The 16,254-nt window shown below is 50.2% G+C and overlaps 1 protein-coding gene across 3 annotated transcripts in view; it reads right to left on the bottom strand.

Moving 5' to 3' along the window:
• TBC1D4 (TBC1 domain family member 4) overlaps nucleotides 1-16,254 on the bottom strand; it is a 664,791-nt gene that overhangs the window by 85,013 nt on the left and 563,524 nt on the right. For all 3 annotated transcript variants that reach the window (XM_086934887.1, XM_086934888.1, XM_086934889.1), the window contains one exon: nucleotides 3,072-3,281. In XM_086934887.1, coding sequence (XP_086791013.1) covers nucleotides 3,072-3,281 — 210 coding nt within the window. The remainder of the gene's footprint in view (nucleotides 1-3,071; nucleotides 3,282-16,254) is intronic.

The following is a 16,254-nucleotide window of genomic DNA, read 5'->3' as shown; positions in this document are numbered from 1 at the left end:
TGCCCACCCCCTACAACCATCAGCACAAATTAAGCATCGGCTATGCCCATTCCTCGGTGCTTAGACGCCAACCTCCGACACCAAAACAAGTGATAGCATCTGGTGGTCAGTCACCTTCCACAGCAGGATTCGAGGTACCTCGTGGTGTTGGCTTCAGCTCATTAATACACCGAAGCTAACAGCAGAAAGGAATCTAAAGTCTGGAGAAGCAGATAATACAGCGATAGCTGTCACATGGCCCAATATTCAAGAGGATGACTGTTGACAAGTCCAGTTTTTTCAGTCAGCAGAGCTAAGTTTTTTGGGACTTGTAGTTTAATGGGTCCCACAATGGGTATGATACAGGAGGTCTTAGAATGCTTAGTATTTAAAATCCAAGAGATCACTGGTGTACTGAAAAAGCAGATCATGCATCTGCAATGTAACGTGCTTGCCAATTTCCAAATGAAGGTCCATTACTAAATGTGCTGCTCCGTAGAGCTTCCATGGGAAGCAATTCTGTAGAACACCATATTAAACCAATCTATAGCCGGCGTGATGCCACCTTCCTTCCCCTCCCCCACCCGAGGGAGGGCTGTCCAGAAAACCAGACATCTCTGTGAGCAGCTCATCAGTCGGCCTGGAATCTATTGTACAACCCCACAATGACGCATCCTGTGACGTTGGCATTGCCCCTCCTCTCTCCTTCTCTGGAGAGCTGAGAAAGGCCAAGAGAGGACAAACTGTTAACTTCTGCCACTTTATCACTCTCTGGGTCTGGGGTATCTGGAGACCCAGGGTCGGAGATGGACCAGCACCCGGAAGAGCACATGCTACAGGACCCTGTTTTACACTGTTCTTAAGTCTGAGCACTGAAGAAACATAAAAAACAAAGCTGTTTCTTTTACTGTCTGACGTCATGGCAGTACATAACCAGTTGTCAAAAACCCTAAATAAATAAATACAATGTTCACGATATCTTAGATAGCTTTCTACAATTATATATATATATATATATATATATATATATATATATATATATATATATATATATATAGTGTAAAACATCGAAACGAATATATACATTAAAAAAAAACAATATTCAATGTTAATACATCAGTGTGCGCGGCTCCTCGTGAACAGCCCATACAAAGACTGTTTGTTATTTAATGCCCACTACACGTGACCTCCAAAAGTTGCCCAAAGTCAACGAGGATATTACCTTTGTTGGGATGGCCGACATTAAATGGCTGAAATATTTAGCTGCCTGTGTGTGTTTATACAGCAGAGGTGGTGATGATAAGCTATCTGGTCGCCGTGTTTATCTCCACGCCTGTGTGTGGTGTGTGCTTTCCCTGCCTCCTGGGTAGGTCATTTCACAGGGCCCGCTGCTTATCTACATCGAACTGCGGTCTGACCTCTGCGGCTGACCACCGGTCTGACCAGCTCCTGTGACCGAGGAAAGACCGTATTTACCCCAGCTGGATGCAGTTCAAAAAGGTCCTGGGTCCGCCTGTCCTTCACAGAGGTGGCCTGTGAGGCCCGGACCCTAGTGTCGCTGAACAAATCTACAGCCTGTCTTTTCCTCAAACTGTCTTATGCAGAATGTTTTTTTTTTCAACAAAGGAGTGCAAATAAATGAGTATTTCGAGTGCAACCATAGGAGTGCAAGTACTCACAGTTTAGAGTACCAGTTTGCTCCTGGGAAGTGCTGGTACTATCTCATTAAATCTATTGCAGCAGTGCTGAGAGGTGTAATGCCGTCGCCCTAAATGAAAGAATTGCAGGTACTCAGTACCGGACAGAACCTGCCCAATTGAAGCACTGCCTCCCCGAGTCATTTCAGCTGGAGGAGGGAATCTCCCTGAAATAAGCTTCATCTTCTCAACCCCAGGTGTAGCCACATATTTCGGGGGATTCCTGTGTCCTCTAACACGGTTTCCTTTCCCTGACTTTAAAGGGATTCTTCTGATAAAGCCCTGCACTTCGCGCATCTCAGAGACTGTGCGGGCTGAGAGACACATTACGGCTATTAAAGGGAGATTATTTTTTGCTAGGCCTGGTAACAATCGCAGTTTCCATTAGTGCAGCAGGTGCAGTGGCACCGGGGCGCCCCGAACCCCGATTATTGATGCGTTTTGCCTTTCAGGCAGGAAGCCAGGGGCACAATTTCCTTCTGTGCACTAGAGCCCATGACACACTGCCCACACCACTGCCTCCTGAGCCGACTCGTCTCATACTGCACAACAATCCCTCGCACAGATCGAGGTTTTGAGTTTTTCATACAGCTGCCATATATTTGAATGTCGGGTCGCTGCACTGTAACAGCAGATTGTTTTAGAGAACGCAACCGGGTCCCTGAATTAAATACAACGATACATAAACATCGCGTGGGTTAACATGCCAGGTAAATTCAAATACTCAACCAGCCTCTCATCAACATGGCTTTCGCTCAAAACGACTATAATGGTCCGAACACTAAGGCACATCTGTCATAACATCAGCAGGAGAGTACCCGCAGACCTGCCAAGCGGACCCGTGCAATGTGCGAGGCTATCAGTCAGTCCAGAATCTTTCAGGCACAAACAAGTTGCATGCTGGTTCTTGTAGTTTCATTTTTCCTCCATTTATAGGTGTGGTCATAGTCATACATGTTCCAGCATGGAAAGGAATGTTAGCTAAAAGCTGACCTTGGCTCACGGTGTCACACAAGCAGTCATGGGCGTCGGGACCAACAGCCCCAAGGGGGCCACCGAACCCTGACAATTGCTTTATTTTACTCCGACCTTCAGCAGTCAGAGGCGCCAGTGTTCCTGTTTGCACCGAGGCCATGGCATCCTGCCCACTCTACTGACAACAGGGGCAGAATGAGACCGCATTCAGCATTGCACTTCACAGCACCACAACCTAAATATGTACATATGTATTCTGCTAAGTTGGAACTTTTATTATGGCAACAGAAATAACTTTTCAACAGACAGTATTTTGGAAACAGGCAGCACAAAGTCACTCTCCCACAAGCAGAGCTCAACCCCACAGTCTGTAAAACAAGCCACGCCACAGCCTGGAAAGTCCCTCACTCTGGCGCTTACCTTCCAGCTTCTGGTTCTCCTTCTCCATCCGCAGCAGCAGGATCTGCTGGTGGATAGCTTTCCTCCACAAGCTCTGCAGGTCCTCAGCATTCTTCCTCCCGCCATCTTGTCCTGGCGCGTCATCGTCCTGTGACAGGGAGTCGAGGGGGGCGTCCTCCATGGCTGGCGCGAAGGGGGACAGGGGCAGCAACTCGCTCCCATCAAACCGGTCTGCAAGAAGGAGGAGAGGGTCAGAGCTCGAGTGCAGGAGGCATGCTGGCCAAACTCACCCGGGCGACGGAGCAAAGTCACTCCTGCTCGCCCTTCGCCGGGCAAACACTCTCCAAACCCCCGGCTGCGTTTCCTATGACCTTTCCAAGCAAGAACCCTGCGAAGAATGACTGGGTGAGTTTTTGGAGACTTCCTTCTCGGGTCTGTCACAAATACAAACACTGAGTGTTTACCACTTCCACTTTTCAAGTTAGTCATGCCTCCCTGCCACTACCTCACTCACATTTCTCGTTTGTAGTTTCTTATCTCGCAGGCGGCACTGGGGCCTTTCTTCATGCTTGGTGTTTAACATGAGGTGAGAAGGAAACATTTTCGTTCAAGTAGGCGTGCTGCTACACTCTACCCGTAAATGCTCAAATTAAACCCAGAAACTCTAACTGGACTAGACTGAGTGATGTACCTCAATAAGATACAGGCGGCGCAGTTGAGAGGTCAATCAAACGGGAGCAAAGTGCCTAAAAACACAGGCACGAATAATATTTCTGTCTGTTTTTAGCACTAACGTCTATAGCGATGCCGCAAATAGTCTTTACTCCTGCATATACCATCTGGTTCTGTTCTCGGGTAACTGTCCATGCACCACAGTTAACATATGTTAATAACTGGCGTAATAATGCAAACAACATTTTTGATCATCTTATTTACCCACAGGAATAGCAATACAAAACGCACCCAATAACCTGTATAAATAGCATTTGCTATGGGGCATTTTTTGAAATCTTTGGAGTGTGGCTATATAGCTATACCAGCCAGACAAAGTATAGTTTGTCTCTTCCTACATAGATTACTTTTTTGACTAATTACATTATTTTCAGTATTTTTTTCAATTTACTTCACACGAAGGCCCTCATTAGGATGGCGGGCGGACTTTGCCCGCCCGCCATCCTCCCGGTACAAGGGACCGCCCGCCATAAAGGCGAGGGTCCAGTGGGGGGAATTAGGATGCGCCCGCCACTGTGGATGGCGCATCCTGTATTTTTACCATTGTGGCGGGCGGTGCTGAAATGGTAAAAATACATGTTGTGCATTTCAAAGCACAACGTGACAGGGACCACGCAGTGCCTACCACGTTATACTTTGAAATGCAGGGGAGTACCATAGGTACCGCCCATGTGCACCCCCACTGCCCCCCGGAGTCCCTGGGGGCCCATTGCGGGCCCCCAGAGCAGACTCCGCATGCCTTTCCATGGCGGCATTGCTGCCACGGAAAGGCATTGGTAAATGCCCATTGTAATATGGCTGATAGACACCGCCACCATATGAACCCTTTTCTGCCCTGGTCGCAAGGCGACCCGGGCGGAAAAGCGGCGGACGGTCTTTCCGTCCGCCGCGGACCCCCCAGCCATGCTAATATGGCAGGTGGTCATTCCAGCACGGATGGAGGGCGGATCGCCCCGCCAGGCTGGCGGTGGCTACCGCCGGCCTGGCAGGGGCGATCCGCCCGCCATCCTAATGGGCCCCTAAATGTCCATTTTGTAGGATTTATTTTATTGCTAAATGTAGGTTTCATTTAATAACATAGTACTCTGCAATAATAACAACGTTACATTGAAATTCTTTCAAAATTAGAGTATGGCCACCTAAATGGAATGAATAATCTGCAGATCTTATAAATATATATTGTTTCTAGCTCAAATGGATCGAAAGTCCCTTAAAAAAAAATGGGGACAATAGGTGCTCCTGTGCAGTGAAAGGCACATCGCACAGGTTGACTGGTCGCCTTTCAGTTGCTTATTGCCGTCTTTTGGTGTTCAACTGTTACTCATGTGGTTAAATCTCTCCCCTACAGCGTTAACATGAGTAACAAGCATTTGCAATGCAATAGGGCTCGCATTAGTAAAGTTAGAGGTATTAGTTTTGTAAATTACACATTTTTAGGTCTCGCCTAGACGAAAGCAAAGCGAAGCTTTGCTGTCTAGGGCGAGACAACTTATGTTGTTACTTTTGGGGGAATGTGGACAGCAAAGTGCCACGCGCTTTTTCTTGCCGAGATTGTACCTCGTGAGCGCGCACGTCGCTGTGCCTCAAATTCCCATGCGCAAAGAAAGCCTCACTCACGCATGCGCACATACACACACTGCATACACACACGCACCCCCCTTAAACAGACACACGCGCACACAGACAGACAGACAGACAGACGCACGCACAGACACACTCAAACAGACACACTCAAACAGACACACGCGCGTACACCCCACCCCCACTCACCCCTCCTCTCCCTCAACACACTCACCGGTTCTGGTGGTGCTCGGCGGCGGTTCTGCCTCTCGGGCAGCGGTAGCCCTTTGCGGGGCACTCTCACCACATGAGAGCTCCGCCTTCCCCATGCGCCCGGCCGCTCTTCACCCGGTCCCCCATCTCGGGACCGGGACTCAATCAGGAGCCTTCGTGGCTCCTCGGGCAGTAGTTTCTCTCTCTCTCTCTCTCGCCGCGATGGGGCGGGACTTCCGGTTGGGGCCGCCATGGGATTGGCCGGCTGCCCAACCGCTTCCGGGTCGTCGCAGGCAGCGCGGCGGCCCGGTGGGGACTTGAACAAACTCCTGGGCTGCGGTGGTGAATTAAAGGCACACGAGGGGTGGGCTCCCTCCCTAATTTAAATATGCCGCGAGGAAGGCACTCGCTTGTTTTTTTGTTGCTTTTGCGATTGCTTGTCTTGACGCCACGCCTTGTGTATATATGCTAACGTATTGCAAGACCATTTCCCTGCTCAAATTCAGACCAAGGATGACTTTTTATTAAACACACAGTTTGCGCCTTCTGCATATCGGTTTCCACTGATGAAACACTTCCTGAATGTTTTACGTTCCAGACAGAGGAGAAGCTTGAATCATAGGAATTTGTTTTAGTACAAGGAATGGAATGCGTTTAGGAAATGTGTCCTGGTGGCTCTGGAACTGCGTGTGCATGAGGTAATGCCTTGCTGTGCCAGGAAGACATAAGCTAGCTTTCATATTTAAACCATGACTCTAGCAAAGAGGGAATCTCTACAAAAGAGCAAGACATACAAGGGTGCTACTTCTGAAAGATTAAGCCAGCACCGGTTGACATGTTTGCAATCTAAATGTTCAGTTTACCTCCAAAGGCAGTAAACGATTGTACCACAAAACACTGCTGCATTTTAATCTCACCATTGTCGTCCTGCATGGAAGTGAATACGATATTGTAGCTGTATTTCTCACTCGGCTCATGTCTGACACTAGTTCCGATGCTGTTCCGCAGCAACTGTCTACAGTACAGAAGGGTGTAATAGACCACATTGCTGTCACAGGGATGTGTTTGCTCACAATCAATAGGGTGAAAAATGGGAGCTGTGGTAGACTTTCAAGGACACCGTCGGGATAGAAAGTCAAGTGGCAGTAAAGGCCACACATGGCGCTTAAACCAGGAGTTTATAGGAAGTGAACAGGAGGTCAGCGACTTCTGATGAACAAATCTATTTCTACTTTATGACTTTGTAAAGTGCATACTAACAATGGCATCCCTTCTAGGCAAAGACCAAAAAGCAGCACATCAGGAGGACCCTAATTGAACAGAAGAGCTTCCATCACTATTCTGAGATTATCCAAGATGATAACTTTTACATATATGTGCGAGCTTATGCGAAAGCCACAAGCCAAGGACTGCAACGTGCAAGTTCTCTCTTGAGATGCACCTTCTCAGATGAATGCCTACATTTTGTCAATGGGCTGACCAGAAGGGCACACACTGAATTTCATAGGCCAGCTAATACCAAATTATCCTGACTTCAAGCTGGGGGTGATGGGAGATGGGTTTAACACAGCATACGTTTGAAAGTAAGAACCAATAGCTTAAATTTTAATATAGTTTCTAGAGCTCGTCAATGGAGGAAAAAGCAGTTTAAAGATGAGTATCCGCCAGTTGCAGAGTTACATTAAGAAGGATTAAGGCAGGTATGACAAATGGAAGGTATGCATAGGATGTAAGGTAAAAAGAGGATCACTGGCACTGACTCTCAATCACACTGACTCTCACTCACACTGATTCTCTCACTATCACTGACAGACTCTCCCACGCTCGCAATCACTCACTGTCACTAACAGACTCTCACTGACTGACTCTCCCACTCACTAACTCACTCACTGTCCAGACTCTCACTGACCGACTCACCCACTCTCTCTCACTCACTAACTGACTCTCTCACTCACTGACTGACTCGCCCACTCATTCTCACTCACTCACTCTCAACACATATTGCAGTACAAATGCAATAGGTGTCACATTTGAGAAAGTTATAAGTATTGGCATTGTCATACACAATTCCAATAACTCAAACTTTAATGCTGCGAGACCTATTGCATTGTAAATGCTTGTTTATTCATGTTTTTGTTTTGAAAATAGCGAAATTAATAACTTTGTCATTTGCAATGCCAATAGTGTTAACTTTTGCAAACGTGACACCTATAGCATTTGTAATGCAATATGTGTTGTATTTACATGACTTAGATGTATTAATATTAAAAATAACAATGGGTTGTATTTTTTTCAATATTTAATACTTAAATAAAAGTTATTGTAATTTATAATGGCAATAGCTTAAACTTTTGCAAATAACTTTTTGGAAGATTATGTTTAGTGTATTTTATTGTGATGAAAATACAAGAACAGAAGTGAAATATTAAAAAAAAATTGTGACATTTGTAATAAAGTTTAAAACATTGAGAGAACATATTTGAATCAGTTGTTGTTGAATGATTGCACAGATTGATGCTGTGGTGGCTCTGAATGATGTGGCGGCGACGAGTGATACTGTGGCGTTCAGTGATGCTCTGGTAGCGTATAGTGATGTTGTGGTGCCCCTGAGTGATGCTGTGGTGATGCGATGGATAGTGAGGGCGATCGATAGATAGAGGGAAGGCGAAAGATGGATAGAGGGAAGGCGAGAGACAGAGGCAGGGTGAGAGATAGAGGCAGGGCAAAAGGGCGAGGGATGGAGTGTGGGCGAGGGATGGAGTGTGGGCGAGGGATGGAGTGTGGGCGAGGGATGGAGTGTGGGCGAGGGATGGAGTGTGGGCTAGGGATGGAGTGTGGGCCGGGGGAGGGATGGAGTGTGGGGCGGGGGAGGGGGAGGGATGGAGGGTGGGGCGGGGGAGGGATGGAGTGTGGGGCGGGGGAGGGATGGAGTGTGGGGCGGGGGAGGGATGGAGTGTGGGGCGGGAGAGGGATGGAGTGTGGGGCGGGGGAGGGATGAAGTGTGGGGCGGGGGAGGGATGAAGTGTGGGGCGGGGGAGGGATGGAGTGTGGGGCGGGGAGGGATGGATGGAGTCGGGTGAATGGATGGATGGAGTGGGGGGATGGATGGATGGAGTGGGGGGATTGGATGGATGGAGTGGGGGGATTGGATGGATGGAGTGGGGGGATTGGATGGATGGAGTGGGGGGATTGGATGGATGGAGTTGGATGGATGGATGGATGGAGTGGGATGGATGGATGGATGGAGTGGGGGGATGGATGGATGGGAATTTACGAGAGAAGCGGGAGGACAGCGCATAACAATGAAACTAACAGATCTGAGACATACTCAGGTGTTTTTGCGGTATGATTAAGCATCAAATGAAAAGAGCCTATGGAGCGCTACAGTAGACTTCACGTTAGTTCGAGATAGAGACAAGGAAGGAAGGAAAAAGCACCAATTAAAATCAGGTGCGTGGGGTCTCTGTGAGAAAGGTAGTCGCGGGCAGCGTAGAGTAAAGGAAAGGCTGAATTAAAATGCCAGTATCTTGAAAAACAGCTGTATTGTTCAGGTTCGAAACTCAGAGCCGATTAATCTATTAAAAGGCAAGTGAAAAAGGATCAGGTGGGCTCAAGTGTTCGGAGCCACACTTTTAGCAGAGGAGGCAGATTTACTTAATATTTTAGGATGAACCCAGGTCACTGAATGAAGGCCCAGGAACGGAGAGCGGAGCGTTTCCTGCTGCTAAGGCTGCCTGCGCTGAGTGCGTGGAGGAGCCAGTGTGGGGGAAGTTAATTTAGGCAATTACAGCTGGAGGAAACAGCCTCAAGGAGGAAACTAAATAGAGCCGGCTGTGAGTACGGGAACGTGGACAGAGCTGGAGGAGTTAACCCTTTCAGTTCTTGCTGTGGTGTATGTTAATGAAAAGAGAGAAAAGGGTTATTTCAACCCTGAGTTTGAACAAATATATATTCCTAATGTAAGCTGGTAAAGAATTAAATTATAAATATAACAAAAAGAGGGAGGGAGAGAAACAAGTGGATTCAGTCTCCCCTGGTAATTCGTTTAAACAGAACGAATATGCTACTTACTAGTATGCATCTGTTCTTGGCATGTAGGGCTGCTGACATTCATATCTGTGCATAGATCGCCGCCTAGTGTTGGGTCCGGATGATTGCACATTGTTGTCTTGGAAGAGTCTTCGAAGTATCACGAGATAGGTGGCTCCTCCCCTGGACTACAGTGCGCATGGGCATCGACTCCATCCCCAGATTGTTTTTAGCCATTGTGGCCAAGATGGAGTGAAACTCAGTGAATGATGACCATGCTATGAGTATATATGTGAATACTGCAGCTGCTACAGGCGCCGGGGAGGAGGGCGGGCGATATGAATGTCAGCAGCCCTACATGCCAAGAACAGATGCATACTAGTAAGTAGCATATTCGGTTCGAGGCATGTGTGCTGCTGAATTCATATCTGTGCATAGAATACATAGCAGTCCCTCCATTAGCGGCGGCCGCCCGTGCCAGCTGCAGCAGTTTGGAAAAGTGTCTTGAGAACAGGCTGCCCTATAGCTGAGCTGCCTGCTGTTTGGAGTGCAAGTCTACACAGTAATGCTTAGTAAATGTGTGTGTGGTAGACCATGTGGCTGCTCTACATATGTCCTCTAAGGGAATGTTTCCAAGGAAAGCCATAGAGGCCCCCAACTTTCTGGTGGAGTGGGCTCTTGGTGGAATGGTAAGAGTGCGTTTTGCTTTTGCATAGCAGATCTGGATACATTTAACGATCCACCTAGCAATACCAGCCTTGGAAATAGGGTTACCTTTGTGGTGTGGCGCAAAGGCGACAAAGAGCTGCTTAGTTTTTCTAAAATCCTTGGTCCTATCAATGTAATACATTAGGGCCCGTTTAACGTCAAGGGTATGGAGCATCCGCTCCGCCAGTGACTCAGGATTTTGAAAGAAAACAGGTAATTCGATTGTTTGGTTAATGTGGAACTGAGACACAACCTTGGGCAGAAACTTAGGGTTAGTGCGGAGCACCACCCTGTTGGAATGAATTTGGATAAATGGCTCTTGGATTGTGAGGGCTTACAATTCACTAACCCTCCGTAGCGATGTAATTGCTACGAGGAAAGCCACTTTCCATGTCAAGAACTGAATCTCGCAGGAATGCAGTGGTTCAAAGGGAGGACCCATCAGTCTGGTAAGAACCACATTGAGGTTCCACTCAGGAGCTGGTGGAGTCCGTGGCGGTATGACTCTTTTGAGGCCTTCCAAAAATGCTTTGATGGCAGGCACCTTGAAAAGTGAAAGGGGTTGTCTATTTTGGAGATACGCGGCCATTGCAGACAGGTGAATGCGAATGGAAGTATAAGCCAGATTACACTTGTACAGATGGAACAGGTAACAGATGATGTTCTGAATAGAAGCATCCAGCGGGTTAATGTTGTGGTTCGCACAATAAATGACAAACCGCTTCCATTTTGCCGCGTAGCAGGCTCTAGTAGTGGGCTTCCTCGCCTCCCGAATGATGTCCATGCAATTGGGAGGTAGGTTCAGGTAGCCAAACTCTAGGACTTCAGGAGCCAGATTGCCAGGTTGAGCTGTTGCGGATCTGGGTGCTGAATGTCGCCATGGCTCTGCGTCAGAAGGCTGGGTGTGAGATGTAGCCTTTGATGCGGTACCACGGACAGTTCCAGAAACGTGGTGTACCATGGTTGGCGAGCCCACGTTGGAGCAACCAGGATGAGAGTCATCGAGTGCTGCCTGAGTTTGCGTGCCACCAGCGGAATCAGAGGTGCTGGGGGAAAAGCGTACGCAAATCTGCCTGACCAGTTCATCCATATCGCATTGCCCTGCGACAGTGGGTGTGGGAACCTGGTGGCGAAGCTTTGGCATTTTGCGTTGTCCTTTGTGGCGAACAGGTCTATCTCTGGATGACCCCACCTTTGGAAGTACGGCCGGAGTACTGATGGATGTATCTCCCACTCGTGCATCTGGTGGCTGTGCCTGCTGAGCAGGTCCGCCATCTGATTGTCTTTGCCCGGGAGATGCTCTGCCATGAGGAAGATGTTCCTCTGAATGGTCCACTTCCACATGCTCTGAGCCAGATGAGACAGCTGCGGAGAGTGTGTGCCTCCCTGCTTTTGAATGTAGTACATCGCCGTCATGTTGTCCGTCAGAATCAACACGACCTTGTTGCATAGATGTACTTTGAAGGCCTTTAGTGCCATGAAGATCGCCATCAGTTCCAGAACATTGATGTGCATCTTCCCATGTTACTGCGTCCATAGTCCCTGCACAGTGTATTGGAGTACATGCGCTCCCCATCCCTGGAGAGAAGCGTCCGTTGTCAGGCTAATCTGTGGCACAGGCTCCTGAAACGGTCGGCCCTTGCAAAGGTTTCGTGGATTCCACCAATGCAGAGAGTTGTATGCCCGACCGCTCACCAACACTAGGTCTTTCAACTGGTTGGGAGCCTGAGTCCACTGACGTGCCAAGCACTCCTGAAGCGGACGCATAAGTAGTCTCGCGTGCGGGACAATGGCGATGCAGGAGGCTATCAACTGCACGAGCACTCTTGCTGGAAGCGAGTGTTGAGGTCTGAATTTTTGGATCAGCGATTGAATGCTGTCGACTCTCACTGAAATCGGCTGTGCTGTGGCCGCCAGAGTGTTTATGGTCGCACCCAGATACTGCCGTATGTGGGCGGGCTGGAGATGGGATTTTGGGTAATTCAGTGAGAACCCCAGATCGTGCAGAAGGTGAATGGTGTAGGACACGTGGTCGGCACACTGCTGGGCCGACATCGCCTGAATGAGCCAGTCGTCCAGATAGGGGTAGACGTGGATGTTTTGACGTCTTAGATGCGCCGCCACCGTCGCTAGGCACTTTGTGAAAACCCTGGGTGCCGTGGTGACCCCAAAAGGCAAAACCTTGAACTGGTAGTGCTGGTTTTGGATGGTGAACCTGAGGTATTTTCTGTGTGAAGGATGTAGTGGAATGTGGAAGTACGCATCCTTCAGGTCCAGAGTTGCTAGGAAGTCCCCCTGCTGAAGCAGTGGGAGAACCTGCTGCAGTGTGAGCATGTGGAAATGCTCTGATAGGATGTAAAAATTGAGGGGCCTGAGATCCAGGATGGGCCTGAGGAATCCGTCCTTCTTTGGAATAAGAAAGTACAGGGAGTAAACTCCCGCACCTCTTTCCTGCAAGGGCACGAGCTCTATTGCCCCTTTTTGCAGCATGACTGTGACCTCCTGCTGCAATAAGTGCAAGTGCTCGCCGTACATAGGTCGGTGCCTTGGGGGTATGTTGGGTGGAGTGGATGTGAGGTCCAGACAATAACCGAATTGGACAAGTGTTCTGACCCACCTGTCCGTGGTGATGGACTTCCACATGGGCAGGAACTGCTGGAGTCTCCCCCCGACCGGTGTTGCGTGGTCGGGGGGCAGTGACAAGGCGTCACTGTTTGTTGGCGGTGGAGGACCTGGAGCTGTTGTTGCCACGTCCTCTGCCGTTGGCGTTGTTGCCGCGGTATCCACCCCGACGTTTGTTGGTATAAGAAATTTGGGTGTTGCTTTTGTAGAATTGCGCTGACTGCGAAAGTTGACCCCTTGAGGTGCCTCTAGTATTGGAGCGACGAAAGGACCCACTCCGAAACTGCTGGGATTGCAAGGCACCCATAGATTTTGCAGTGTCGGTGTCCTTCTTCATCTTCTCAAGGGTGGTATCAACCTCAGGGCCAAACAGGTGATCTGGGTTGACCGTTTGGTTCAAGATGGTAGTTTGAATGTCCGGCTTGAACACAGATATCCTCAGCCATGCATGTCTACGAAGCATAACACTAGTGTTAATTGCGCGTGCGGCGGTGTCAGCCACGTCCAGAGCGCACTTTATGGAAGCATTGGAGATAAGCTTCCCCTCTTGTATCAACATTTCTGCCGCTTCCTTATATTGATCGGGTAAGTGTTGTAAAAGGGTCTCTAGAGTATCATAGTGTGCCCTGTCATAACGCGCCAGGAGCGCCTGCGTGTTGGAGATGCGCCATATATTGGCTGCCTGCGCTGCCACCCTCTTCCCCGAAGCCTCAAAGACTTTAGATTCCTTGTCTGGGGGAGGAGCATCACCCGTAGTCTGTGAGTTGGCTCTTTTCCGGGCATTGTAGAGAACTAGGGAGTCCAGAGGTAACTGCCCCTTAATATAAGTTGGATCAGTGGGCGCCGTCTGGTACTTTTTGTCGATTTGCGGGTTGATGACCCTCGTCCGGGTGGGTTCTTTGAACACCTCAGCCGCGTGCTTCAAAACACCCTTCAGCATTGGCAGAGTTTTTACAGTTTTTTCAGAGACTGAAAAGGTGTCCAATAGGAAGTCGACGTCCACCGGGTCAGCATGCAGCTCGACGTTGTGATTGGCCGCTGCCCTCTCAATGAGGGCATTGAAAGTTGCAGAGTCCTCAGTGGGGGAAGTTTTGGCTGAAAAAAGCTGAGGGTCCTGTCCAGAATGCGGGTCCCCAGGATCGCCACCAGCAGACCAGGGTTCAGTCACATCCTCTGGGTCTGTGTAGATGGGATAGCTGTACTCATCCTCGTCTTCTCCTTCACCTGCGTCGACATTGGAATGAGTGGGCGAGAGTTCGTGAGCCTGTGGTGAAATGGGCTCCATTAAGGCAGGAGTACCAGCAGAGTCCATCTTTCTTTTGAGTGGGATCTTGTACGACTCCAATTGGGGCTCAGGGGTGATTTTCCTCTTCAGGAGGGAAAGTCTGCCCATGTCGGCGTCGATGAAATGCTCCTGAGGCTCTTCCTCTGCAAGTGGTCGATGCCGTGGGCCGAGGACCACCAACGACTGTTTCGGCGTCGAAGACACCTTCTCGGGCACGCCGGCCCCCGGTTTCGCAGCGAAAGCCTTCAGCGCCGTCTTAGGCGGCAAGGTGAAAAGGATCGGCGTGGGCGCCTTCGCCGGTTTCTCCAGAGGCTTGGGCGGTGCAGTGTCCTTCGGCTCGACTGCTGCGGCGCCATCCCTAATTCGCTGTAGGGACTCTGTAACCTTCTTAGTGAACGCGGCGGATGGACGCGCCGGTTCGACAGAGTCTGTAGCGGCTGGCTTCGGAGCAGAGACCGACGATGCGCCCTTTGGAGTCGACGCACTCGGCGCAGCTCCTTTGGTTTTGTCGTGTGGAAGCGAGGCAGAGAGGGACTTCGTGTCGTCCGGCCGCTTCTTCGGGTCGAGAATAGACTTCTTGGGGTCGTCGACCGTTTTCTTGTGATCGAGTCGACCCTTGCTGGCGTCGGTCGTCTTCGGCGCCGATGCGGCTGCGTCCGACCCCTTAACCTTCGGCTTCGATGTAGTAGCCTTCGGGTCGGCCATTTTGACGTGGCTCTTCGGCTCGACGGCCATCTTAGATTTCTTCGGCGCCGAGGCCTCCGAAGTCTTCGATCCGGCCAGCGCAACACGCACTTTCGGTTTCGATATCTCTGGCGTCGAGACCGTAGGTTTCACTTTCGGTTTCTGAGGTACCGGGAATGAATCGGTATCAATGTCCGTGGCCGCCCCGGGAGGCGGAGCCGTGGAACGTACATCAAGGTGTTGGGTAAGGCCCGAAGGCGATCCCTCGACCTGGGCCTTATAAATTTGGGCGCCCCCGGAGTCAGTCTGAGGAAGCTCCTCGTCCGAGCTATCCTCCACGGTGGCAAGGGCCCCGTCGTCGTCCCCTACCTCCTCGACGACTTCATCGAAATCCTCGGTCTCTGCGTCGTATTCGTCCTCGACCTCCGATGCGGGGTTGGATTCCGTGATGTCCTGGATATCGTCGTCCTCGACATCCCCAGCATCGAAAATGTCCGTAGGCGGTGGTGCAGACTGCTGGGCCTCCAGGCGCGCAGCTCGACGGAGCTTGAGTGTTTTCTTGGACCGGAACCTGGAACAGGCCATACTCGATTCGCGGGTTGATGACCCTTGCCCGTGTGGGTTCTTTGAACACCTCAGCCGCGTGCTTCAAAACACCCTTCAGCATTGGCAGAGTTTTTACAGTTTTTTCAGAGACTGAAAAGGTGTCAAATAGGAAGTCGACGTCCACCGGGTCAGCATGCAGCTCGACGTTGTGATTGGCCGCTGCCCTCTCAATGAGGGCATTGAAAGCGGTAGAGTCCTCAGTGGGGGAAGTTTTGGCTGAAAAAAGCTGAGGGTCCTGTCCAGAATGCGGGTCCCCAGGATCGCCACCAGCAGACCAGGGTTCAGTCACATCCTCTGGGTCTGTGTAGACGGGATAGCTGTACTCATCCTCGTCTTCTCCTTCACCTGCGTCGACATTGGAATGAGTGGACGAGAGTTCGTGAGCCTGTGGTGAAATGGGCTCCATTAAGGCAGGAGTACCAGCAGAGTCCATCTTTCTTTTGAGTGGGATCTTGTACGACTCCAATTGGGGCTCAGGGGTGATTTTCCTCTTCAGGAGGGAAAGTCTGCCCGTGTCGGCGTCGATGAAATGCTCCTGACGCTCTTCCTCTGCAAGTGGTCGATGCCGTGGGCCGAGGACCACCAACGACTGTTTCGGCGTCGAAGACACCTTCTCGGGCACGCCGGCCCCCGGTTTCGCAGCGAAAGCCTTCGGCGCCGTCTTAGGCGGCAAGGTGAAAAGGATCGGCGTGGGCGCCTTCGCCGGTTTCTCCAGAGGCTTGGGCGGTGCAGTGTCCTTCGGCTCGACTGCTGCGGCGCCATCCC

This window comes from Lissotriton vulgaris, chromosome 8 (genome assembly GCF_964263255.1).
Source record: "Lissotriton vulgaris chromosome 8, aLisVul1.2, whole genome shotgun sequence".
Classification (NCBI taxonomy): domain Eukaryota; kingdom Metazoa; phylum Chordata; class Amphibia; order Caudata; family Salamandridae; genus Lissotriton; species Lissotriton vulgaris.
The sequence above is the reverse complement of the archived record's forward strand: the minus strand, read 5'-3'. Positions and strand labels throughout refer to the sequence as shown.